This window comes from Stigmatopora nigra, chromosome 3 (assembly GCF_051989575.1).
Source record: "Stigmatopora nigra isolate UIUO_SnigA chromosome 3, RoL_Snig_1.1, whole genome shotgun sequence".
Classification (NCBI taxonomy): domain Eukaryota; kingdom Metazoa; phylum Chordata; class Actinopteri; order Syngnathiformes; family Syngnathidae; genus Stigmatopora; species Stigmatopora nigra.
The window spans coordinates 5,507,033-5,532,266 of NC_135510.1; the positions used below are offsets into that span (position 1 = coordinate 5,507,033).

The window sequence follows — 25,234 nt, forward strand, 5'->3', positions numbered from 1 at the left end:
TCTTCTATTGTACTGGCTACACAGATTTTGAGTTCAGGCACATAAAACTTTCTAAAAAAACAAAACAAGACCAAAAGGGTTCAGTTGAATGATGACTGGAAATTATCCAGAGGTGTGAATGTGTATATATGCAGTAAAAAAAGAGTCCATACCTAAAAGGAGTGCAAGGAGCAGCAGGTGGTGGGCATAATTGACATGACCTCCTCAGATTTTAGTGGCGGACACATTTAGCTTGGCTGTCGGAGAATGGGAGGGCCGGCATACAGCTTCAAGTTTATTGCTGAGTCAGAAATGCCATCTTGTCCTGACACCAAAGCGACAGAAGTACACTTAATAAGAGCTCTACTTCTTGGCTAGACAAGGCGCAATAATATCTGCTCTCGAAGAAAAAAAAATGCTTATATTGGTCATAATAAGAATATAAGACGATTAACAATTTGAAATCATAATGCTCTCACAGACAGGAAATCTCCAGACAATGCAACACTTTATTTCCTGTAAATACAAAAAAATAGCTTTATGATGGCTGGATAAATATCTTATATATGTCATCTTTATCATCAATCTGTTCAAGGGGAAAACGCACAACATCTGTAAAAGGTCTCACAACATCTTGTTGACAAAAATGTTAACATCACATACACTTTTTTTATGCTCGTATCCGGGGAGTTGGGAGGAAGCCTATTGGTTCATAAAATGCGTATTCAGTAGGTCATTACTTAAAAAAAATAGGCAGGAGATTGATAAACAAAACCAGTTTGTTGTTTGTTTTACAACCCAACAACACACGTGTACAAGCATCCTTCAAAAAGGTCTATAAATGTGTCCTATATTGAGAAACTAAAAATGTAGTTTTATCGCTCCTAAACGGTGAAAATGCAGTATTATCATATCACCACAAATAAGGCCTTTAATGTGTTTGAATGATGGCATACCTTTAAAAAAACGTAGTGGAACAGCAATATTATTCTCTAAAATGTCCTTACATTATTGTGAATGTTGATAAACATGATGAAAATCCAGCAATCCAGTACCAGAATAGCCCTGTAAATGAAGACAGATGAAAAAAGCCTTAAAGCAACTGTGACATTAAAAGAAAAATGCATTAAACCAATTCCATCAAGCCTTAAAAAAACTTCCATTGACCAACATGTTAAATTTAGTCTACTTATTTCCTCCTCCAAAATAAATACCTTTACTGATTAAAGATTGATGTCAATCATTGTAAATGTATCATATTCAGAAATGCCTGTAAATGTGACATTATTTAACCTGACCCACTTCCAACACCCCCATATAATAATTTAAATATCATATTGATAGGATACTTCACAAAAATATAGTGGCCCAACTCCCTCATTGAATAAAAGGCCTTTAAATGTATCCTAATGATGAAAGACGTGCCACAAATGCAGTGAACCACTGCTACAAACCCCCAAAAAACACCATAAAAATGTATCACATTGATGATAGCATGTGCAATTGCAGGCTTTTCTACAGTTGGAAGATGTTCACACCCACAATAACAACATATGAGAACCTCCATAGCCTAAAACGTACTTGTGCTTCCAGTCAAAACACACACACACAACATTGACACCGTATAGGCTAAGGACTAAGGCACTAATAATAATAATAACAACACTATGAGTGCACACACAAAACACTCGCCGTCACTCATGTACACGATAATACAAAAAAAAACTTCATCCATCCCGAAAATGTCCATTTGAAGTTGTGTTGAGATATTTGTGCATCCACGTAGAAGGTTCTGAATTGTGACAATGCGACTGAAGCCATGCTCTAACCTGGATTTACACCATACCTGTACATAACGTAAGGCAGAAAGCCATAACAATCACATTTTGGTAAACAAAGGGCTCATCTATTGCAGGTGGTGAATTCATAAAGCCACATCCCTTCAGTTAAAAAAACAACAAAAAAAAAAAGAATAAAGGTTAACTGTTATTTCAACTGAACCAGAAATATTGCATGTTTTCATAGAGAAAATGGATTCATACTTTACCATACTTTGAGTTACTTCTTCTTACCAGCCAATTAATTATTCAGATTTTTAGATGGTCGAAAAAAAAGTAAATTATTAATAGTATACCTTGAATTTTTCCCACGCAGAACACTGACCTCTAAAGCACCATGCGTGTTATTGCATCAGATTCATATCCTCCAAAGTGACCATTTTAGCTGATTGGAGGAAAAAAATAAGCTTAAATTGATTATAAATATTCATTTCATAACTTCTATTAGTCACCTTTGAGTTCGAGAGGCTGTTGCAGATTGGAGTAAAATAAACATGCGCATCCTTGACAAAAAAACCCTCAAAATCCAAAACACATCCATGAGTCAGATTTACAGCGACAAGTACGTAAAACCATCCTTCGTCAACGTGCTTTTGTGACTTCGCACGGCCATTTAAAGACATTCTCGCCACATCCAAGCTTTTCAATTCAGCTAAATGATCATTTACGAACGTTCGTGTGGGTCACATTCGGTTTGAGATAAGTCGAAGTAGCTGTGTTGTAGTACAGGGAGACATTTTTTTTTACCCCAAAAGCAGCCATTGTTAAGACCACCTGACTGCTCTCTTCCATTAAGTCTCAAAGCAGAGATGTTTTAAGTCACGGATGTGCTCGTTTTAGTTGTTGTCCTCACGCAGTTCGCTTGGCAAGAACTTGTACTGTTGCTGCCGGATCTGAGCCAACTTTTTGCGAGCTTCTTCCAGTTCTCGCTCTTTCCTGAGCATCTCCTCTTGTGCTGCAATGATCTGCGTGGAACAAAGTTAAATTTCAAGTCATTTGACATTTGAAGTGTTGCGTGAGAAAAAAAAATAAAGAATTTGTACAAAAATTACAGCCTCAACTAGTAGTTAATTAGTCAAAAAAGTGGCAGAGTTTACGGACCAGATAAAGCAAATATTAGGCTTCTTACCTCAAAAATGACTGACTAAATGAAGTAGGCATTTACCTGTGCAATCCCTCCCACAAATTTAGTCTTGACCACAACATTGTCTTCGTCCGCTTTGTCAAAGGCTGCCTTTTGAGCCGCTCTCACCAGGTTGTCAGACGCCTTCTTCACCGCATTGCCGGCAATCTAGACAAATAGGTATCATAAAACACTCACCTGGTAATACACACACTCAGCACACTAGAAAAGTAGGGATAGATTAATACATGGTATGAGATTAAATACTCTAAAACAGGAGTCCCCAACCACCGGGTCGAGAGAAATAAATATTAACGTTTTCAATCTCGCTCAACTACTTAAAATGAGAAAAACTGTTATAATAATAATAATAATAATAATAAATAATTGCTCTTATGCTTTCTTTCCATCTATTTTTCCTTAAATTACGTGAGGGTTTATATGTATGTAAACTCAGTCTCAGTCTGTAGAAGTCTTCCTATGTGTTGCTCCAGTTTCTTAGCTAGGTCTACAATGTCTTGTGTGTCTTGTGCCTGTCTTGCTAATGCAACAAAAAAAATCCCAAATATGGAATGAAATAAAGTTCTAACCTAACCTAAATAAAAAAAATATATATAGTAATTCCTTAGGAAGGATTAGTATGAAGCTAGCAAACAATTTGAACAAGGGTCAATATGTTTGAATGGACATTTTTTCCATTTTCTTTCTTTTCTTTAACAGTAAAATGCAACTTTTTAACATTTTCCTAACTACAGTATAAACACAGTTCAGCAGTATCTGTACCTGAAGTCTTCTCATGGCCTCCGAGTCCTGGTCAGCCTTAACCTTGCAGGCCACCAGCAACTGTGCAGTGGAAGCGGCCACCTGCTTGGCCGAAGAAATGAGTTTCTCCTCGCTAGCGTGGCCTTGCACGGACGCGTTAGCCGCCTCGCACAGGTTGCTCGTGGCCGCCGCCACCATACGTGCCTGGAAAAGGTTCCATTTTGTTGGCCACCTTAACATCTGGGTTCCACAATCAATCGTTGGGCATACTCACAGCCGAGATTAGCCCTTGGGACCACTGTCCGTCGTCGACGGCGTTGGCTGGGATGGAGCCCACTTTTCCCTGGGCCACCAGCTCCCGCTGAGCGGCCGAGGCTGATTTGACCAGGGCGCTTGTAGCGGCTGCGATGGACTTGGCAGCCTCAAGGATTTGCTCCTCAAAGTTCAACGTCTCGTCTGCCATCTGAGGGAAAAAAAACAAGGCATATTGGCATGAATTTTACACTTATCTCTCTATCTACCCACACACTTTATCTAAATAGCAACGAGGAGCGGACAAGTGCATATGTAAATGAGGGTTACATTGTACACGCTGAAGACCCAAACAAACCAGCCATACATCCACATCCTGGCATCTAACTAATAATCAGAGGGTTGTTTTTCCAAAAACACTCAATCAATATTTGTCTACATTTAATGGTTCGATACCAATTTGATAGACTTGGAACATTTACTCCCAAACTGTTTTCCTCCAAACCTTGTGTCAAATGGTTTTTGATGTGGGCCTGACCATTTTAGATATAATATTTAGATTTTTTTTTAATGAATGGATTAAAAGAACTGGATTAAAAGACCCAACTATTCAATATTTTATAGATCTAAAACAATGTTTATTTGAGCTTTCTTTTTCTTAGTAAAGGAAAATCTCTTTTAATCATTATGTTCAATACTAAAGTGGAAAACAGACCATATTTTTATATATTCTTAGATTTGACAAAATGATTTTTGAACTAAAAACAGAAAAAAATGATTAAAAAATTACAATTATTGATTTAAAAGGGTGAAAATCAGGAAATGTCATATACATATATACTCTTCATTTGAATTTGATCCTAAAACAGAAAGTCGGCACTCATGATTTACTTTCTCGGGCCACACAAAATGATGTGGCGGGCCAGATTTGGCCCCGGGCCGCCACTTTGACACCAGTGTATTATTAAAGTACAAAATTTGGTGGAAGCAATTTTTAGTTTCAGTACTTGTGGTTTCATGCCAGTCAAGTTTGAATGCTTGGTGGCAAGATGAGAATTTTCCTTAAATTCACAACAATGTTTCATTCCATCCCCCCCCCCCAACCTGTTAAACCTCTTCAATCTGTTTTCTTATAAATTCCCTCATCATCTTTCTGGCTTTCGTGCTCTCTAACACAGACAAATGCGCATTCACACACCACAAGTCTGTAGACAGAGCGGGACACTGTAGGAATATGTTTGATATATAGTTGGGACTGAATAACAACCTAATATATCAAACATATCAGACAGAGCCCTGCAGAGGAGGCCTCCGAAGGCGGGGGCAGGCAAGGCGGGGGAGGGACACGAGGAAAGGGTGGCGGGGTAAATTGAGGGGGAGATTGATTTGAAGGAGTATAAGGAAAAACTGCAAAGGGGATTTAGCTTGGGTTATCGCAGATGGAAGGATGGGGATGAAGAAGAAAGATGGCAGAGAAGAATGGGGCCAAATCCTGAGTGGGATATTGCAATTCTTTTCGGGGATGAATGGAACTAAAGAATTGGGTGGTAGAAAGGGAGAGGGGGACATGTTTATATGTTGGAAATATGTCAACATGGAGGAGACAACACAAGAGACACAACATCCACATTTCTAGAAACATTGTTTTGGGTTAACGGTTTAACAATTATGCTTTGAATTTTCGCCAATTACATAAAACAGATTTAGAAGACATTTTAAAATGTTCATTCCCTAAAACTGAAAATAGTTAGGAGTGATAAAAATGAATTTAAGATCTAAGAATCTGCTGAGAAGTTTGATATACTTTTACTAAAATGTGTGATGAACTTTTTGTACCTTCACAGCACACTAACTACCACTATTGGCTGAAGTCCAACTTTTAAAGTGAAATTTCACAAATCAAGGAAACATTTGACCTACCAATACATATGGTCAATACTATAAAGAACCTTTATTCTTAGAAAAAATATTTTAAAAAATTCTGTGTGCAGTTTACTGTACATATGTCTCACCTTGGGCTTGGCTCGAGGTTTGAGCTGCTCCAGCTTCTTCGCAGCCGCCTCAATGGACGCCGCCGCCCCAAGCAGCTCGGTCTCAGCGATAACCGTCGGGTCTTCGGGGTCCACCCACTCAGAACCTGGTCCGAGGGATGACAATGTACCCGTCACGAAGGAGGTTTGCGTATAAAAACTTCCGATTTAAAGATCATGCTTCACGACGTTCCCACAATGATGGAGGTGCCACAGCCACCACAACACGCATGAAGTGATGATTAAGGTCAGGGGTGTCAAACTCAGTTTGCCTCGCAGGGGCATAATCATGCCAACTAGATCTCATGTGGACCAGTTCATGTTTGGCTATTAAACATTTTTTAATTTAAGGTGACTGAGGCAGCACACCCCGACGGGCCGGATCGCGGACCCCATGGCGGGCTACTTCTGGCCCACAGGCCTTATATTTGACACCACTGATTTAAGTGCTTAAAACAAAGTGATGCAGTCCAACTTGGAGATGGGATGAAATGAATTTGTATTAGCGACCGTAAAACAAAAACAAACAATAAAACCTGTATAGAGGGATTGGTGTATCAGTTTCAATACCAAAAACAACCCTAACTTACCTTCATCTGTGGCGACAAAACAAGGACGACAGCAGGGTTAACATTCTTGGGAATCAAGCAATTTGTTAAATTGATAAGCAATTATAGTTTTTCACAGCTTTTAGCTCATTGCCTGCCATTTACAGAGATAGATAATCGATTCGATCTGGGAGGGTTGGCAGCTAAAATGAATTGGCTGTCAATCGTCGTCAATGGCAGACAATGAGGTAACAGTATGGACTGTAATAGAAAACGGTTAATTTGGGAAAATTAAAATGCAAGGTACATTTTTAATAGCTACCAAGGAATATTAGAGACAAGCAGTTGTGTGACTAATTATATCAGATCAGGGCGATCATACTTTGTAATGATATTTGAATGTATTATGTGATTCACTGAATGTCTGTTCTTGAGAAACAAGGACTATTTATAAAATAAAAAATAGTTGTTTCAGAAATTACACATTTATTCTTTGACTGTACACTTTGTCCTCAACAATATTTCAGCAACATGCTTACTAATCTATATATTTATTCATGAATTTATTTATTAACTTATTACCTATCTACAGGGTGTCTCAAAAAATGTACTCACTTTTAGAATGACCAGAAAACCTTTTAGTGAGTACATTTTAATTCTAAAAGTGAGTACATTTTTGTCCCTGTATTTGTCTAAAATGCCTTTCCTATTTCTGCATCCTCACTCTCTTGTTACTGTGACAACAAAATTTCCAGAGCACAGGTGGAATAAAGTCCAATTATCCAATATAAAGGTGTCAGAATTCGGCATATATGAGCAATGTTTACTGTACTGTCTAATTTTGCTATGTGTGTGTGTGTGTGTTTACCTTTCATGGCCTCGGCAGACTGGATGAGTTCTGTGACCGATCCCGCCACTCGTTTTGAACACGCTGCAAGCTGCTGCTTCTGCTCATTAGTCGGCCTTTGCAATACCTACGCGCAAAAAACATAACTGACTAAACACACTAGTAAAACTAGTGTATGATCCTGGATTATTATCCTGGACTCACACAGCAAACCTAGTAAAGATACAGTTAGACAAAAGAATGCCACGTACCATAAGCACTTGTTCAAGCAGATCAATATATCCAGTCGTGCACTCTGACCCTAATCTCAGCGCCCTGTTCTTGACCTCCTCGTTGACATCGGGATGGAAAGCCGCTTGCTGCAGAACACAAATGAATCACTATTGTATAGCTTGACTCTTTCGCTCATCAAGTGATGGACTGTAAAGTAAGAACCTTGCAGCTGGCGAGCATGTCAGAGACAGCCTTGCGACTCAAGTTGGCTGTGTGGATGATGTCCTCCTGTCGGGCAGAGTTGCCAGCCGCCACCGCTTTGGCCGTCGCCATGGTGATGCCCTTGGTTATGCGGATAAATTCTTCGGGTGTGGTTGTTTTGTTCGGGGGGTCGCGGGAGTGGAATACCTGGAAATGGCCATATGGGTGTTTGGCGTCATGTGACTTGAATTTTTTTTTCTCACACATTTAACCCTGTAAGGTTTGGGCCTATTTTTGTTCAATTTTGCATGCCTTGTAATGTTTTCTTAGTATTTAAAAGACAAAATAAAAATAAAAACATTTTTCAGGACAACAAAAGATGTTTTTTTTCTTAACTCTGACTTAATTAACCATCAATCTGCACCCATAGAGACAAACAAAATCTTGCATTTGTTGGTCCAAATATTATTTTGTCCTATTGATAAGCAAACAAGCTCGCCAAACTGTTTTGATGATTAATATTTCTTCACTCCATTTTTTATAGGGTATTTGAGCACTACTGTATTTATCAATATTATGTTAGGCAGCCTTATCTTACAGTCATTTCCTGTTTGATGCACTCAATGGTGGACTCCAGTGCTCTGGTACCCCGCGTGGCCTCGTCCTCCACGGCCTTCACCGTTTTCAGCAGCGAGGTCACATTTGTCACCATAACCTGCAAACAATAATTACAGTCCGTCAAAATCCTGGCACTGAACTCTATAAAAACTCAAAATTAGGCTTTTTAAGAGAAACCTGCTGATATATATGTAAAAACAATCCAACTGCCAATGTGTACATTTACTCATTATGTAAATAGACACGTTTTATTAGTTAAATTACAGAAAACAGTACTACATTTAAGATAATTTCCACTCAATGCTAAGTTTTTAAACTTTTCTGAGAGCGATTGAGTTGGTGTGTCTATTATTGAGGCCCATGAGTGCCTATATTAGACTAGTATTTATTCCTTAATTTGATAAATCACCGTTTTTGTAAATTTCCATTTGGTTAAGCAGTTAGGCTTGTAGTACCTAAAGAAAATCGACAGGGGTTGCACAAAACCACATGATATGTAGATCCTTCAAGGATTGTTTAACAATTTCCTTTGGACATAAACATAACTCTACTGGTCACTTTACATAACTTTTATGAGCTTCACTCTTATTAAACACAATATGACGCACAGAAATGATAGTTCGAATATATCTTTAATATGAAATTGCCATCACCTTGGCTGCACCCTTAAGTTGATACATGGATGGGTCATCTGCTGTTTTGCCGGCAGCACATTTGGTAGCGCTGATGAGCTCTGCGAGAGCCTTGGCGACGTCTTTGACGGCATTTATCAGAACCACCTAAAGTTAAAAGAATCAGGTGGTCAAATAATAATAGAGCGCTATGTAGTCGTGTAGTTCAGCAGTGACTTGTAGAAAGAAAGTGAGCAGGTAACCTGTGTCTCTGGGTCATCAGAGCCAATGCTAGCCGCCCCCAGTTTGACAACGTCGGTGAGCTGGGTGATGGTTTTGGCAGAGGATTGGGCAGCTTGTGACAACTTGTCTTGCCCAGAAGCGGCACCAGACACCAACATCTTTGTGTCCTCCACTAGAGCTTTGGCTGTCTTCAGGATGTTTTCTCTGAGGAGAGATAAGAGTTATCGGCATGGAATGAGACTAAAGTCTTTAAAAATTTCATAAAAAACCCCAGTATAGCAAATCAAAACCAATAAAATGACCAAGATCTTCATTTCCGTCTTTGAAAATAGAGTTGTTTTTTCCAAACATTTTTTTATTATTTTTGTGACTTTTATGAAATTCTGCTTTTATTTAAGTGATCTAAATGTTTTTTTGGAGCTGTTTTGTGCCACTGTATTTTTATAGTATAAAACTAAAAACACATACATAAACTTCATTGCTAGTATTGTCATTGTAGAATGTAGAGGGTACATTCAAAATTGGATTTATTTGTATATAAACGAACTTTGTTTACATCCTGTCTGCAAAAATGTTAATAGGCATTTTCAAAATGTTAAATAGATAACAGCTTTCTACGTATCAGCTAAAGCAGAACTAAAATGTGTGTAAAGTGAAAGATCAATCCCAGCCCACCCATCCCCCCGGTCAAGGCTTTTGTGAGTTTTCTGCTTTCATGCCCGTGGAAGGACATGATGAGCAATTCCACAAAACAATTTTCTTTTCCAATCTCAGATCATCTTTTGGGTCATTGCGGCGAATAACATCAGACGTTTGTCTCCTTTTGTTGTCACGGTAAGAAATCACAAAGAGACATCTTCAAAACCAAGAAAGATATGACACTTCATTCATCAAATTCTGAGGGGTTTTTTGCACTTTTCGACAGAAAGACATTTTTCTCTCCTTTTTTTCTGCCTTCTACTGAGTCATTCCATCACATAAGCGTAATCTTAATTTGACTTGAAGAGTAAAATCCCCCTCCAAAATTAAAAAAGAGATGGAATTGACCTCTCCCACCTGTGGTCAGCAAAGGACTCGCCGTTTTCTGCATTGAGCGTTGCGGCTGAGGCGAACATGATGGTAGTGTCCAGATCGGCGATGATGCCCGACACGGCGCTGGCTGCTGTGATGCAGGCTTGCGTTCCCTTGTTGCCTGCCTGGAGAGCCGACAACACCAAAGACACCTGAGGACCCACACAAGACAACAGAAAGGCTTTAATTATGGGCTTTGTGTGTATGCTCGCGGGGAAAAAAAAGGATTAGTCACTCATTGGCTGCCGCGGATGGCACTCATTGTGTAATCAATTTTCACTGTTACAGTTAGCGGAATATTCGCCACTATTGTGACTATAAAAAACAAGTTCAGTGGAAAAAAATTAATTAAACAAGGTGAATGAATACATTCTCGAAGAACATCTATTGATGTGAGGTTGCCTACCTCAAGGGTGTCAGACTCGGGTTGGTTTGCGGGCCGCTTTAACGTCGACATTATTTCACGTTTCAGATAGAATATTTAGATTTTTTTATATATAAATGGAATAAATTAACTGGATTAAAAGCCCTGAATATTCCGTTTTTTAAAGATCTAAATAAAACGATGTTTATTTTAGCTTTTTATATATATATATTTTTAGATTTTACAAAATGATTTTTGACCGAAAAACGGAAAAAATGGATTAAAAAAATTACAATTATTGATTTAAAAGGGGGAAAATCAGGAAATTGAATATACATCTATACTCTTCATTTTAATTTGATCCTAAAACAGAAAGTCGGCTCTCATGATTTACTTTCCCGGGCCACACAAAATGATGTGGCGGGCCAGATTTGGCCCCTGAGCCGTCACTTTGACACACATGGCCTACCTTTTCTGTAACTGTGCGTGCGCATTCAATGAGCTCGCGCTTGGTATAGCTGTCAGAAGGAGTAACTTGTAGCGCTCCAGCCTTTTGCACCAGGTAGATGCAACCATGGCCCAACTCCTGAACTCGAGTCTTGATCTGGAAGCCGATCTGGAAACAGAAACTTGCCCGTGATTTCCCAGCGTGTTGTTGTTATGTGAAGCCGTCCGTGTCACTAGTCCCACCTCCACGGGCTCGGCCGTGTGGGCAGCCATCCGTCCATCTACGGCCAACTGGCTAAAGTCGACGGTCACCTGAGATGCAAGACCTCCAAGTTCGTCTGGACATGTCACTGATTTTGTCATCTGAATCACAACAGACCAGAATTGACCAATAAAAAATAGATCAAAAATGAAATTTGTTCCACTTTGCCTTCACGTGGAACTTTTGAGATCGAAAAGGATTTACCATTTCCTGAGCTGTGACCGCTATAGCTTTGGAGTGTTTGACCATACTGGTCTGGTAATCCACAAATGAGCCTTGGGGTTCAGGGGGTGTTCCCTCATCAAGCTGAAAAAGAACAGACATTTAGATTGAATTTGAAGGGACAATACATAACATAATTTACATAAAAATTCTTTCATTTTGCAATGACACTTGCTGGACTCGCATTAGTAATTTTGTTCATAACAACCATCACCTTAAATACATTATTAAATGAATGCCCGTGATAAAGCATACTTAATAGCTCTATTAAAATGCAGACAGTGTTAAGGAAGAATCTAGTGATTATGTGATCACAGGTTAAAAAAAGACAAAAATGTGACTGCCAGATTGCACTATATACATTAAAGCTTTGTGTTAGATTAACACATCACGGGAAGCCAGCAAAGAGATGAGAAATTCTCCAGCTTCTCCTCTGCAGTCGTCATGGCAACTAAATCTTACTCATCATTGCCCCGCTGCAAGAATGAGTTACCAAATTGGACGTACTTTGGCCATGGATTCCGCGATGGAATCCACCATTCCCCCGACCATGCCGACTTCGCTTGCAGCCTCGTTCAATGTCACCATGATGTCATCCACGGCTTCCTTCATGAGCTGGGAGGCTTCGGCAATGGCGTCGTGTGTGTGGGACGCCTGAAAATGGCAAAAAACAGTTAGTACACCCATTTAAAAAAGTAGTAGCTTGGCTTGGGGAAGAAAAAAAAACGAACCATTAATTTTCCATGGTTATGATAAACGGTAAATAAAGATCTGACCTTGCGGTTTCCTCCGCCCTCTTTAGCAGCATAAAGCATCTGCAAGGCGGACTCGGCCAAGGTCTTGGTCTGATCGAGGAATGTCATCTGCTGCTGGTGGTCCCTCAACTTGGAAGCCACGCCCACTGCAGCTTGACTCAGCGGTTCAAAGTACCCAGCCAGCTGACTTACCTGAATTCAAAAGAAGTTTGATTATCAACATTTTAATCTTTTTTTCATAGCTGATTAACAAAGATGACCATCAACAGAAATTAAACCATTCTGTCAAGGTAGGACCCCCCCAAAAAATTCTGTCATACTATTATATATATATATGTGTGCATTTAATCATTTTTGCATGAGAGCTTCTTCAATTTGTCTTGGGCGAGGCCGGGATTTTAATATGTCACCGAGTCCTCGTTCTGAAGACAGTTTACTGGAAGATAGGACTGACCTTTACCCCAGAATGCAGACCTGGCAGGACGCTTAAGAAATTGCTGATGCAGCGTGATTGCTATCCAACAACCTTCGTGATTACTCGCATATTGTTAAATCATGACGCTGTTTTCACTTGATTATGGAATTGTTTTCCCGAATGGAGGCTAAATTTCCAATGGAGTGGTTTTTGACTTCAGACCTGAATTGTTATTAGTGAATATCATCAGCAATTAATGATTGGCTTGAAGCAATTTTTCATGGATTCTGATTGGTAATCTGGGAGAAAAATGTAAACGCGCAATGGAAGGAAATTTCTCTTTAATTTACAATTTCGTCACTATTCCGCATTTGGAAAAAAAGTTCTAATTTTTTTTTTTTGGGGGGGGGGTTCCTAATGGAGGTGGGTCTGAAAAGTATTCTCCAAGAAGAAAATGCATGTTCACTCTAGTGCCACTTTTGCTTTTTTCACAGTCATACCGTTAAATTCATTCACGCATTGCCCCATATACTGCACCTTGTGTCCTAGTTGGGAAGCTTCGCCTCTAGCAGCAGTGGAAACAGGGTCGATTAAGTGGCCAATTTCCTGTACGGATGATGTCAGCTGCTCTTGCAATGCCTAAAAAAAATTTTAAAAAAGGAAATGAAAGTACATTGGTTGCTGTGTGCCATTTTAAGTCTTGCAACTAGTATCTGCTTTGTGGAAAAAATTGATCTTAGCATTTACTCTCAAACTGAATTTCCTCTAAAGAGGTGAAAGACAATAACCTGGTTACAAACACATTTGTAGGACATTTACTGCAATTACAGAAATGTATTTATTTAGCCTTTCACTGTTATTAGGATAGAACCCTTTGTGCGCTGGCTGCAGCAGTTTCATGTTACGATAAAAAAAAATTGAGAAATGTCAGCTGGCTAAAAGAGGATTTTAAGCATGTGTATACATTACATCTAAAAGAAATTGTTGAATACATACAGATTGAGTGTGTATGTTTATATTGTATTAAAAATGGAAAATGACGATAGCTATCCTCCGGATACTTTACCTCCAGAGAGATGTCATCTCTGCTGGGTAAATTCTGGCTGACTGCTGCCAGAGAGGCCTGCTCAATTTCTCGAATACATTTGTTGATGTTATCAATTGACAAATCGCACTCGCGCTGGCCGGGGGCCTTGTCCCTGAGAAGGAAATGGGCCGGAGAGAGAGAGCAATAAAATTGATGGGGGGGAGCCGGGTTGGAGGACGATGAACAGGTGGTAGAAAGAACAGAGTTTGACAAAGACGGATGGGGAAGGAAAAACAGAAAAAATGAAAAACACAGGAGGAGAAAGAAAAAAAAAGACCTTCTCCACATTCCAAATTCAAGTCTAATCATGAATTTTTAACTATAATAAATAGTTAATAACCACTAGCGGTGTAATATTGATTCACTATCTGGCAGGTATAAACTATTTCCAGCATTTAGAATCAATTCTTTTTAACGCTAAGATACAACGAAAAATTGTAAAATGTAGACAAAATAAATTTGATAAGCTTTAACATAGGCTCCAAGGCAAACTGACCGAATGGCTGTGATGAGACTCTTGATTGAGTCGGAGACGGTTCGCGAGTGGCCGGCCAGAACAGACCAGGTGGGCGGGTCTTTGGGGTTGATAACCAATGAACGTGCAGTCTTCAACAGGTAGGTGGAGCTATCAAGCATTGAGCATGCTGATTGGATGATAGGCTCCTGGGCTACTGTACCCTGTGTGAGGTAGATTGGTAGTAGACAAGTATAAATATAGATTAATTTAAAAACATTTTAACATGTGTCAGAAAACAGTCACTTTTTTTAGGTTTCTATGAGCATTTTTTGGCAACAAATTATGATACACCGCAGAGTGATGCCAACACAGATAAACCACTTCTAGAACAGCTTTTTGCGACTGACCTCATGACTAATCTGTGCCGGTATGCTGGCGAATTCGGGGTTGGATGCAAATACAGTCAGGTTTTCAACAGCTTCGATGAGAGGAGCCGTTGCTACTCGACATTTATTTCTGTTCTCATCAGAGAAATCCCCATCTAGAGCCTGGAGTAGGAAAAAAAAAACCATAAAGACATCAACAAACTAAAAGAATGACAAAAGCTATAGTCAATTATTCTACCATCCAATGTATAACCTTGACAGGACAAAACTGAACCCCACCTTGATAGTCTTGACCAGGTTTGCCGTGCTGTTGGCCACCTCCTTAGCCGACTGGACAAAGTGCCTCTTGGCAACGGGATTGGTGGTCCTGGAAGAGGCAAGACGGCAGGCGTTGCACAGGGCCGACGTGTGCTTTGCCACTATCGTAGCTGCCGAGAGTACCTGAAATATCAACAGGAAAAAATGCTCCTGAGGATTCTCGCTCCATTAAAAAGGTCATTGCAGCACTTAAATAGCATGTATCAACCCTCAAACTAAGGGACAATTTTCACCCATTTCAAGCCATATTGTACTGCCAACTTGGGAGACAATAAACAATACATCTGGAGCAGGTTTCATTCAATGGCTGCATTGTACCTGGGAGGCGCTGCTCTCTGGGTCCACAAGATTCTGGCAGGCCATCTGGATTGCCTGGTTGGCTTTGGCAAACTGGATGGGGTCCACCAAACCCTGGTGACCCGCGTGACTATTGGGATCCGATACACCCACCAGGTAGGACGACTGCCATATAGAAAGAGCCTATTAACACTTTGGCTAAATTAAAGTACCTTTGTAAACTCACAAAAATAATGCTTTTAACTTGGATTTTCACATTGGAGAAAGGAATAACACTTGAATGAATGCCATTTGGGGGAAATGGGGGGCATACCTGTCCTGCAGCTTCAGTAAGCCCACAGAGAGCTTTGGACGCCAATCCAACACAGCTTCCAAAAGACATGACATCTCCAGTCTTACAGTTCTGGGAAATTCCAGCCATGGATTCTCCCAAGATCTGTGCATAAATCGAGTGAATAAATGTAGTGGAGCAACAGATGGTCACAAATGACGGATGTTTTTGTGACCTGCTGGTGGAGCGGGATAGCCTACCTTGGAATTTTCCATGACACTCTCGATACAGTCAAAATAAGAAAGGTCATTGACAGGTTCGTTGGGGTTGTCCAGCATTCCCCGAACAGCCTGAAAGAATCCAGCAATGCTCTTTTACACAAACATTATTCCGCTTTGGCCTTTTACTCGAAATAACAGAAAAACACAAATGTGAGATCTAATAATCAAGATATTTTGGTTCTAATTCCCTTCAAACTATATTGATATTTTCAACTTTCCTTTGTGGGAAACCTCATTAAAAAAAAAAAGAATGTGTATAACCTCGAGCTCTCTTAAGGCGTTATCACACTCCTTCTGTCCCGGTGCCTGCTGAGTGCACAGCGTGATCAGCTGGTTGATGCTGTCAGTCACAGCTCTGAAACATGGAAGAAGAAAACTCAGTACTCAAGAGCAATGATTCATGTTAGCAGTTTTTGCGTAGTACCTTGCAGCAGCCGATAGTAGGTTCTTGGCATTGGCTGCGGCCGGATCTACGGATAGGCTCTTGGCAGCTAGCAAAAGCTTGCTGGAAGCCATGGAAATATTCTTCAGGTTACTGATCACCTGAACTTGGTCGTCCCTTTTCTGAAATGATCAGGTAGCCAAGACAAAAAGACCGAAATGTGAAAGTTAGAAAAATTTAAAGTGAGAAAAAACAACATGGGCTAAAGCAAAAGTGGATATTTTTTCTTATATATTTATGTATTTATTTATTAACTTATTAATTACCTATCTATTTATGTCAAAAATGTCTTTGTTGTATCTGGATTCTTGGCATCTTGCTACTGTGACAATGAAATTTCCCAAATACGGAATGAATAAAGTTATCCAATCCAACCTATTGTAGTAGGAAAGTTGATCAATTGCAGTCAAAACACTAAAAAGTTTCGAGCCTTGGCTGATACTCTATTTACGTTGTGTATTATATGGATATACATATATATATATATATATATTTAGATTAGAACTTTATTTCATCCTGTATTCAGGAAATTCCCTCGGTTGCAGCCGCAAGAAAGTAGCAAGCACAGACACAGAAGATTGTTTGCATAGTTTACAACAAGCAAGACAGACCTGTGTGTGCCCTGCCATCTCGATGCCGGCATCCAAAAACTCATCAAAATCTTCACTGAACTTGCCAGACGCCACCGCCAGCTGGCTGCTGGAGCCTCTAGAGGCGTGGACGACCTCGCCCGCAGACTGGTTCAGATCAGCCGCCGTTTGATTGAGCTCGCTCTGCGCCTCTTGAAAGGTTTTAGAGGCCGGCGGGATCTAAAAAGTCAAGTAAACAACAGCGTTTCTTTCCCTGTGTGCCTACAAGGTGCTTCATGCTACTCACACTTTCAATGAGGAGCTTCTTGCTAGCTTCCCCGATGCTCTTGAGTGCCATGTCAACATCTTTCTGACCGGGCAGGCAGTTGACGCAGTTGTTCAATGAATGAGACACGGCTTTAGCCACCTGCACGTTTGAGGAAGACCAGAATTTTCTTTTTAAAATGATGTTATATTACAAAACATTGCATAGGCAACACAACCTAACATTTTTTTAATGAGCTGGGAAAATGAGATACAGCATAAATCATTAAAGATGTTTTCCTTGTGAAATGCACCACCTTCTTAATTATGCAGTATTAGTATTTAATTATGTCCATAGCTTAAAACAACAGATGTTCCATCTGCTTCTTACCTTCTGTCCCAACGGAAATATTATATAATAAAGTATTTTTTTTATCAACAATTTGTTTAAAAAAGCCTCATTAGCATTTTTAACTTAATGGCTGACATTGAAAGGTGATGGATAAATCTAATCTACTCTAAAAAAAATGAACCTTTATTTCCCCATTAATCACACAGTAACTTTGGAATTTTACGACGTATAACACTGAAAGGAAAGATATTGCTCTAATGGCTTTTAAGTTATTTAAAATAATAATAATAATGAAAATGAAACTTACCTGGGCCAACCTTTGCTGGCTCTCAGCATCTCCAGGGCTGACGAGTGCCTCTTTGGCTTCGTGTATGAGAAGCGCAGAACCCTCCATGACGTCTCGGGCCGACTCCAGCATGGCGGCGGCTGCTTTGGGATCGGTGGTGGAGGCCGCGACCCCCCGGGCCGCCTGGGCCAGCGTCTTCAAAGCCTGTGCCGTCTCCCTCGCCGCTATGCCTATCGCGCATACGTTATCGTGAGCATGTGAGAGTGCAGATACATGAATATCCTTATTTGAAGTAGAGATTTAATGAGATGCAGTACAATTTGTAGTTAGGCTTTTTTCAGTTTTTCAAATCATCAAGAAAATTGGTGATTTCACTCCTATGAAAAAATTATTTGATGCTTGAATTTCCAGAAATGCCCAAAACACCCTAAAAAATGTTGAATTGAATACAAGAACTAACGCTAAGTTCATCTGCAGCACCGACCTGTGTAATGTTCATTGCCTTGAGCAGCACAGGTGAGGAGTTGAGCCATGGAGGACCCGACCGACTTGGACGTGCTGCCCAGCTCTTGAGCACACTTTTCCAACTTATGAACCAATAGAAAAAATACTTTTACAACTATATAAATTCTTTTAAAAAAATGGGAGTAAGGCGATTTTTTACCGACTCTCCCGGCAGAGGTTTTAGCTGCCCGTGTCCGGCAGCTAGCCTGGCATCTTGCAACTCACTCTTCAGTGTCTGGACGGCAGTGAGTGCCGAGTCAATCTCCATAGGACCACAAGCCTCATGTGCCTAATCACAACACAGATGAGTTTACAAAATTGTCAGGGCAAAAAGAGTCTATGATTGAATTGAAAGCGAAAAAATGAAGATAAATGTTTCTCCATTGTCAAATATTTGTGAAATCCACTGCTTTAACAGTAGAAACAATAAATGTATACCATATTTTTTGAACTATGAGTCGCACCAACCAAATAATTACATTGAGGACAAAATTATTTGTTCAGAAAGAAGTTAAAATGGTTAAAAAAACAACAGGCTAAATAGGCACTTCTTAATTTAACATTTCTAGTTTTTATTTTGGATAACCATAGCTTAAAAAAACAGGCTTTCGGTGGTCAGAGGGAAAAAAATAAGTACTTCAGTATTAGTCGCAGGCCTAGCCAAACTATGAAAAAAAATTTGCGGCCTATAGTCCAGAAAATACGGTAGCCAGTTCCTTATAAAAAGAGTATGGTAGAAAAATACTTTTTTTATACAAAGTATAGCATTTTGACATAGAAAAGAGTGCTCTATATTAAATCTTAAATCCAGATTTAAAGTATGTTTGCTACCTTCTGTGCAGCTGTTCTCAACTCTGCCAGGCAGGTGGCCAGATTCTTGGCACACTGACCCAGCTGCATGGCTGCAGCCTGATCTGTCACGGTGGGAACCGATGACTTGGTGGAAGTCACCATCTTACTACCAGGCTGTGTAGAGTAAAATACAAATCCATTTGATAAATCTGCCGAGTAAGGCAAAACTCTAGAGAAGTTATGACGAATCCCATTTTTTTTGCCCAAAATGTGACTCAGCCTAAAAGACTGCACTGCTCCACTTCCTTAGTACTGCTAATATACATATTACTCTCACACTGACATGAAATAGTCACTGAGGCTATTCTAACACTGTCGCTTAACAAAACAACTACATTGCAAGATAACGCTCTCTAAGAGGACTTAAAGTATGAAGACTGACTTAATATCTTCCCCAGAGAGGTCTACTGTTATTCGGCGTGTCTTTGACAAATAATAGCTGCTCCACAATATTACACACAACTACGTTTATGTCCTAGAGATCTAAAGGACTTCTAAATTCTCCTCTGCCTGCTTCAGTTCTCGCTATTTTTTTTGTTTTACTTGACATATATGGCACTTTAAGAGTCCCATTCTATGTATAATACTCTCCTATTATTGAATAAATACATTCACAGGCTACCATTAGCGGAAATAAAGTATAGTTGAATCACTTTGTTCGTAAGTGCCTCTTGAGCTCTCACTTCAAAAATAGGATCCATTTTTAAAAATGTCCCCACATGGAGCCAGTTCTATTTATACTTTGATCAGCCTGTTTCCCAGAGTAATGGTGACAATTCCGGGGCATCAAATTTCAATTTCCATTAAGTGTGTGTGAGTGTGAGTGTGTGTGTGTTGCACCTGTAGGAAGTTCTGGCTAGCGATAATGAGAGCAAGTTGTGCACTGATGTCGTCCGGTTTGGCCTGACTGCTGCGCACACCCTGGACCAGCTGAGGAATGTGGTCAGCCACTGCCTAAGAAACAAAAAACAACCAGTAATTAATCGTTAATCAAGAATGATCCATTGGAGCAGTTTTGTAGCAGTTTATTGCATATTAATACATAGGGCTGAGTGATATGGCATAAAATTATTGTCATACAATTTGAGAATGTGAGTTCAAGATTAAATGAAAATATTTCCTGTCAAAACGGGCCTGAATGAGTTGGTTTATTTAGTTAGCACAGCATTGATGATTTGAAAATTGTAACGTTTTAATTGGCCATTTCGATGTAAAATCATTTTTCAGCCTGACTTGGCCCCATTATGCGCAATTTGCGTGTTGACAAAACAAGGCATGAATGTGATTAAAAATGATGTTTATCAAGATTTAATGCTCATACTAAGTAGGGAGAGTCAGTTTTGTGGTCTTGGATGAATTTTTCAGACTCCTAACCAACAAGGGAGCCACTGTCACACTTAAATTAAAGATTAAATGGCATCTAGTATAATGGTTTATAATTACGACGTAGCGTGTGTCCAAAATTAACATTAGATAATGAGCATCTTTACAGAGCACAATTTTATATTATATAATGTTATGTAGTGGCCTGTTTTGGTAACTTTCCATTGGAAATATTCAGTTTGAATTGCCTAGTGTTAGTTTGGATTATGCAAAGTGAAGTATGCAAAAAAATCTATCTAGTCACGATAGAAACAACCCTTAAAATAACAGCCACACATTTTACAAATTGAAAACCCCATGCGATGTTTCACACAGAAAATAAAAATCTGCTCTGGGTTGGCAGTGAATTGTACTGCCAGTTATTACAGACAGATGAAGAAAAATTCGATTCATTATAGCAACTAAAGTGCAATTTACAAAACAATTACATGAAATTAGATCATTTCCCATGGCATATTTTAATTATAGTGTTTGTAATACACACGTTCAATGGCAAGGTGATTGGGAATCTCTTCCACGAATGACGGTATGCTATATCTCATAAATAACATAATGATGCCCACCTTGCAGCTCTGAACCAATTGCTGGTGAGCGGCTGTGTTTTTGTTGGAGGCGGCGGCATTCTGAGCGGCGGCGATGGTTTGGGTGGCGGCGGCTGCACCTTGCTTGGCAGCATTCTGGAATATAAAATGCACACAGTCATTCAATTCAGCTCATACATTGTCACGTCTTGTCTTCGGGATGACCCCAATCCGATCAGGCCCGTCATTTGCAAAGAATCGGATACGTGTAAAAAAAGAACAAGGTTTGGGAAGTGTAAAGTCATAAATTCCAACCCAATCCAGCTATTGTTTTCTGCCATTCTTACCATTTGATCTCATATCTATAACTGAGTGGCAGGTAGTGAGTAAGTTATAGTAAATAACAATAGTATATTGTAAAAAAAACAAATATAATGCAACAGCAAAAAACCCAAAAAGGAAATCACAACTAAGATAAATCAAATTACATATACGCAAAAAAATGTGTTTTCTTGTTTCATTGAAACGACTATTTATAAACTCATTTATATGGCTCTAGTCTTGGGGTAGTGTCATAAAAAATGGTGGAAAAAAATGAAGAATAAAAATGTAAACCCCATATTTATTAGATTTCTGAGTTATTGGATCAGGACTTGGCAGATTCTTAAATTAAAGTGCCTCACATGCAAAAATATAATGTGATCTGGACATTACTAGTCCAGCCTGTGGGCTGACCCCAACTTCAAAATGACATAAAAGTGATAGAATATGATATGCAATGGCCACAGACCTCTAGTCTGTTGATCAGTTTCTTCTTGATGGCGTTCTGAGCAGCAGCATTAGTGGCTACTCTAAGTCCCTCTGCAGCCTCTCTCAATCGCTGCTGTTGATCCTCGTTTTCAGGATAGGCTGCTGCGCCCTTAGGTTACACAAGCAAAACACAAAAAAAGCATATTAGCACATAGCATCTACAAAACAAGCCATAATGTAGTTTTAGTAGACGAAATTCCTGCATTGTAAAGGGTCTTTTTTCCTGTCCATTTTGTAGGAGTGATCGCATTGTCCAAATCCTTTCATAAATAAAAGCTTAAAAAAAACTAAAAATCGATGAAGAGACCCTTGTCATAATCCACATTAGATTACAGTATCTATCTGATGTATCTATTTCTTTAATCTATGAATATTCCAGGCTTCATTTGACTCAATAGGATTTGTCTAAATTTAGCATTACATTAATTTGTCAAGGGTTATTACACAGGTTAAATTAGGATGAAACAGCAAGTGAGTTGCATTAAGCCACACTTGGAATCACAGTGACTTAACATTCATACACACATCAGTGCCAACGTTTAGTTTAGGATTTTTTTTCCTCTTCCCTAGCTTTGATCATGGTACCGAAAAAGAGCGGAGCTGCAAAGTGTGGCAATAAGCATAGAAACCGTTTTGGTTAACCCTAAGCCTGTCCAGACTTAATTAAAATGTCAAACTTAAATTACAGTTCAGTGTCAGGTCAGATATTCGTCATCTCACTTGACAAAATGAGGAATGTACAGTATAATTAAGTCATTATTCACTCACTGCCCAATTCATTACATGTAAAGTACAGTTAGAAAAACCTCATTGGAATTAATTCAGGTTTTTAATGTTCTAACACTTTACAGTGGAAAATACTGTACAGCTGGGAGCAGTGTGGTGTAAAATGGGATTTTGACTGGGTAGGTATTAATATTATGGTATTATAAGTAGGAGTAGCTGTGGCTAAATAGAAGGAAAGAAAAAAATGAGTACCTTTGCTGCCTCAACCATTCTGGCGGTGGCATCGGCCAGCAATTTAGCCGCCGCCAGCAACTTCTTGGAGTTGTCCATGTCCACCTCCGCTTCGGCGTCCGACCTCATGGCATTCACTAGGTCCGAGGTGGCCTGAGCCAGCACACGGGCTTGACGGACCATCTCTCCTGCGAAGAAGGCAGGGGGAATGGTCTTTAAATTTTGATGTCATTTTGTAGGAACATTTGCGTATCGGGAAATGGGATCCTTTGACCTGGAGCATGGACTGACCTGCATCTCCCATGGAGGTGAATATGCTCTCAGTGACTGTCATAATGGTGTCGGTGGCCTGGTCGTAGCGGCCAATGGGTTCTCCTCGAGAGGTGTATTGACGGACGTGTTGCAGCAGATCCTCCAGGGCTTGATTGACCACGCTGGCTGCTGCGCTCACCTGCAAAGTGTGATGGAAGATTTCTGTGAATCCTGCACTTCTCAAAATAACTCATTCCCAAATGCATGTTTTGATTTTACTTGCACACTTATATCAACGAATGGCTGTCATCAAAATAGCTTGTATTAAAAATGCCTTTGGAAATTAGGCAGTTACACACACACAAACACACATATATACATATACATGTACATTGTACATGTATTTAAAAAAAATCATAACGTATTTTGAGGACTATAAGGTGCCCTGGAATATTAGTCACAAGTTTGGACAGGCATTTTTTATTTTATCAGAAAGCAATAATATACATATGTCAAAGTAACAGTAATAAAAAGGCGGGCTAAATCCTTTTTCAGATAACTATAGTCATAAAAAAAGAAGAAAATAACCGCAACAAAACAGGCTGACGGTGTTCCGTGGAAAAAAAAAAGAGTCGCACTTGGGGGTATTCATAATCCGGAAAATGAAACTTTAATAGAACTGATGATTTAAAACAGTTAATGCTTAAAACCCTATGTTCCCCAATAACACCGTATTTCATCAAATGGCCTATAAAGGGTTAATGTGTGGCTGCTTAGCTCAAGTGTATTGGGACATGAAAGCATACCTAACCACCATAAAAAAAAATCACTAGTCACCTGTTTGAGGAGCTCTCCGTCCTCCGTGGCCGAGAGGCAAGCCTGGACGCAGCTCTCCACCGAGCGGTCCACTAGCTTCCCGGCTTCGATGAGCTGCTCCTGACAAACGGGGGAGCTGATTGTGGGACTCACCACCTATGAGCACAAGGACGGTGCTGTCACCATATTGAGGGGGAAAAATGCAATCGGTTTTGGTCTATTGGGCGTTGTACCTTAGCACATGCCACCAACTGCGAGGTGGACAGGGCACACTGGGTAGCGGCGGCTATGACACGGTTTTGAAGGATTGTGTCCTCCGCCACTTGGGCCACGTTTTTGGCCTTCAGGACCATCATGGCGGCGGCGTTGGCGACCGCCTTGGCCAAGTTCATCAGTACATCCTGTACAGGAGGCAAGAATTATGCATGTATGTAAACTTAAAGTTAAGACTTGACAAAGAAATTAATAATTGTAAAGAATTTCGCAAAAAGATATGTTTGTATGCAATATATTGGAACCAAATGTTATCACTTCATAGGATAATAAATCAATATGGTTGTAATATTGCCCAGCTCAACTACACACACATTATCTTCCATTAAAGGAACAGTTTGTATAATTTATTTATCATAATCTTTGTGCACTTTGCAGTAAAAAATGAGTCCAAATTGAGAATTGACTGCTTCAATTGCAAATCTATATTATTCCATGGAGGCAAAAGCGTTAGTGGATCGAAGATGAAGGAAAAGCAGAGCAGAGAGACTATACGCCGATTTTTATTCCCTAAAGTAGCAGTTGTTTGAATGTTTACAACCAAGTAAAAAAAATTGATGGCAACTTTCGTTTGCTCTTTTCGCATTAAGGTCGCAGAGTGGGCCGGACCATTTTAGATATAATATTTAGATGTTTTTTGTATGAATGGAGCAAAAGAACTGGATTAAAACCCCTGAATATTCAGTTTTTTTATAGATATAAACAATGGTTATTTTAGCTTTTTTAAAATATATATTTACATTTTATAAAATGATTTTTTGAACTAAAAACAAAAAAAATGATTAAAAAAATACAAATATTGATTTAAAAGGGGGAAAATCATGAAATTTAATATACTTCTATACTCTTCATTTTAATTTGATCCTAAAACAGAAAGTCAGCACTCATGATTTACTTTCCCGGGCCACACAAAATTATTCGGCGGGCCAGATTTGGCCCCCGGGCCTCCACTTTGACACATGTGCTCTATGCAAAACAAAACTAATTTTGGGTAACTGTCGGTTGACATTTGCCATTTTCTTTGATTTTACTAATCGCCGTGTTGCCATCATGAA

The 25,234-nt window shown here is 39.5% G+C and overlaps 1 protein-coding gene across 2 annotated transcripts in view; it reads right to left on the reverse strand.

Annotated features, from left to right (window-relative positions):
- Window positions 1-468: 468 nt before the first annotated feature.
- LOC144194154 (talin-2) overlaps window positions 469-25,234 on the reverse strand; it is a 58,163-nt gene continuing 33,397 nt past the window's right edge. Inside the window, exons 19-59 of one of the 2 annotated variants that reach the window (XM_077713010.1) lie at window positions 24,140-24,307; window positions 23,928-24,062; window positions 23,130-23,289; window positions 22,860-23,026; window positions 21,862-21,990; window positions 21,114-21,227; window positions 20,008-20,121; window positions 19,147-19,281; window positions 18,476-18,604; window positions 18,296-18,398; window positions 17,833-18,041; window positions 17,217-17,336; window positions 16,952-17,149; window positions 16,323-16,462; window positions 16,160-16,253; window positions 15,878-15,967; window positions 15,660-15,782; window positions 15,368-15,511; window positions 15,011-15,172; window positions 14,753-14,893; window positions 14,385-14,566; window positions 13,868-14,000; window positions 13,339-13,440; window positions 12,408-12,578; window positions 12,139-12,285; window positions 11,614-11,715; window positions 11,391-11,510; window positions 11,170-11,316; window positions 10,322-10,488; window positions 9,286-9,469; window positions 9,065-9,190; window positions 8,392-8,508; window positions 7,815-8,000; window positions 7,631-7,738; window positions 7,401-7,506; window positions 6,575-6,580; window positions 5,967-6,091; window positions 3,977-4,165; window positions 3,724-3,906; window positions 2,983-3,108; window positions 469-2,782 (exon numbers count right to left, since the gene is read on the reverse strand). In XM_077713010.1, the coding sequence (XP_077569136.1) occupies window positions 2,654-2,782; window positions 2,983-3,108; window positions 3,724-3,906; window positions 3,977-4,165; window positions 5,967-6,091; window positions 6,575-6,580; window positions 7,401-7,506; window positions 7,631-7,738; window positions 7,815-8,000; window positions 8,392-8,508; window positions 9,065-9,190; window positions 9,286-9,469; window positions 10,322-10,488; window positions 11,170-11,316; window positions 11,391-11,510; window positions 11,614-11,715; window positions 12,139-12,285; window positions 12,408-12,578; window positions 13,339-13,440; window positions 13,868-14,000; window positions 14,385-14,566; window positions 14,753-14,893; window positions 15,011-15,172; window positions 15,368-15,511; window positions 15,660-15,782; window positions 15,878-15,967; window positions 16,160-16,253; window positions 16,323-16,462; window positions 16,952-17,149; window positions 17,217-17,336; window positions 17,833-18,041; window positions 18,296-18,398; window positions 18,476-18,604; window positions 19,147-19,281; window positions 20,008-20,121; window positions 21,114-21,227; window positions 21,862-21,990; window positions 22,860-23,026; window positions 23,130-23,289; window positions 23,928-24,062; window positions 24,140-24,307 (5,631 nt within the window). In that variant the 3' untranslated portion in view covers window positions 469-2,653. Of the gene's footprint in view, window positions 2,783-2,982; window positions 3,109-3,723; window positions 3,907-3,976; window positions 4,166-5,966; window positions 6,581-7,400; window positions 7,507-7,630; window positions 7,739-7,814; window positions 8,001-8,391; window positions 8,509-9,064; window positions 9,191-9,285; window positions 9,470-10,312; window positions 10,489-11,169; window positions 11,317-11,390; window positions 11,511-11,613; window positions 11,716-12,138; window positions 12,286-12,407; window positions 12,579-13,338; window positions 13,441-13,867; window positions 14,001-14,384; window positions 14,567-14,752; window positions 14,894-15,010; window positions 15,173-15,367; window positions 15,512-15,659; window positions 15,783-15,877; window positions 15,968-16,159; window positions 16,254-16,322; window positions 16,463-16,951; window positions 17,150-17,216; window positions 17,337-17,832; window positions 18,042-18,295; window positions 18,399-18,475; window positions 18,605-19,146; window positions 19,282-20,007; window positions 20,122-21,113; window positions 21,228-21,861; window positions 21,991-22,859; window positions 23,027-23,129; window positions 23,290-23,927; window positions 24,063-24,139; window positions 24,308-25,234 lie in introns of those variants that run through there. The other variant, XM_077713009.1, reaches the window with a different exon arrangement.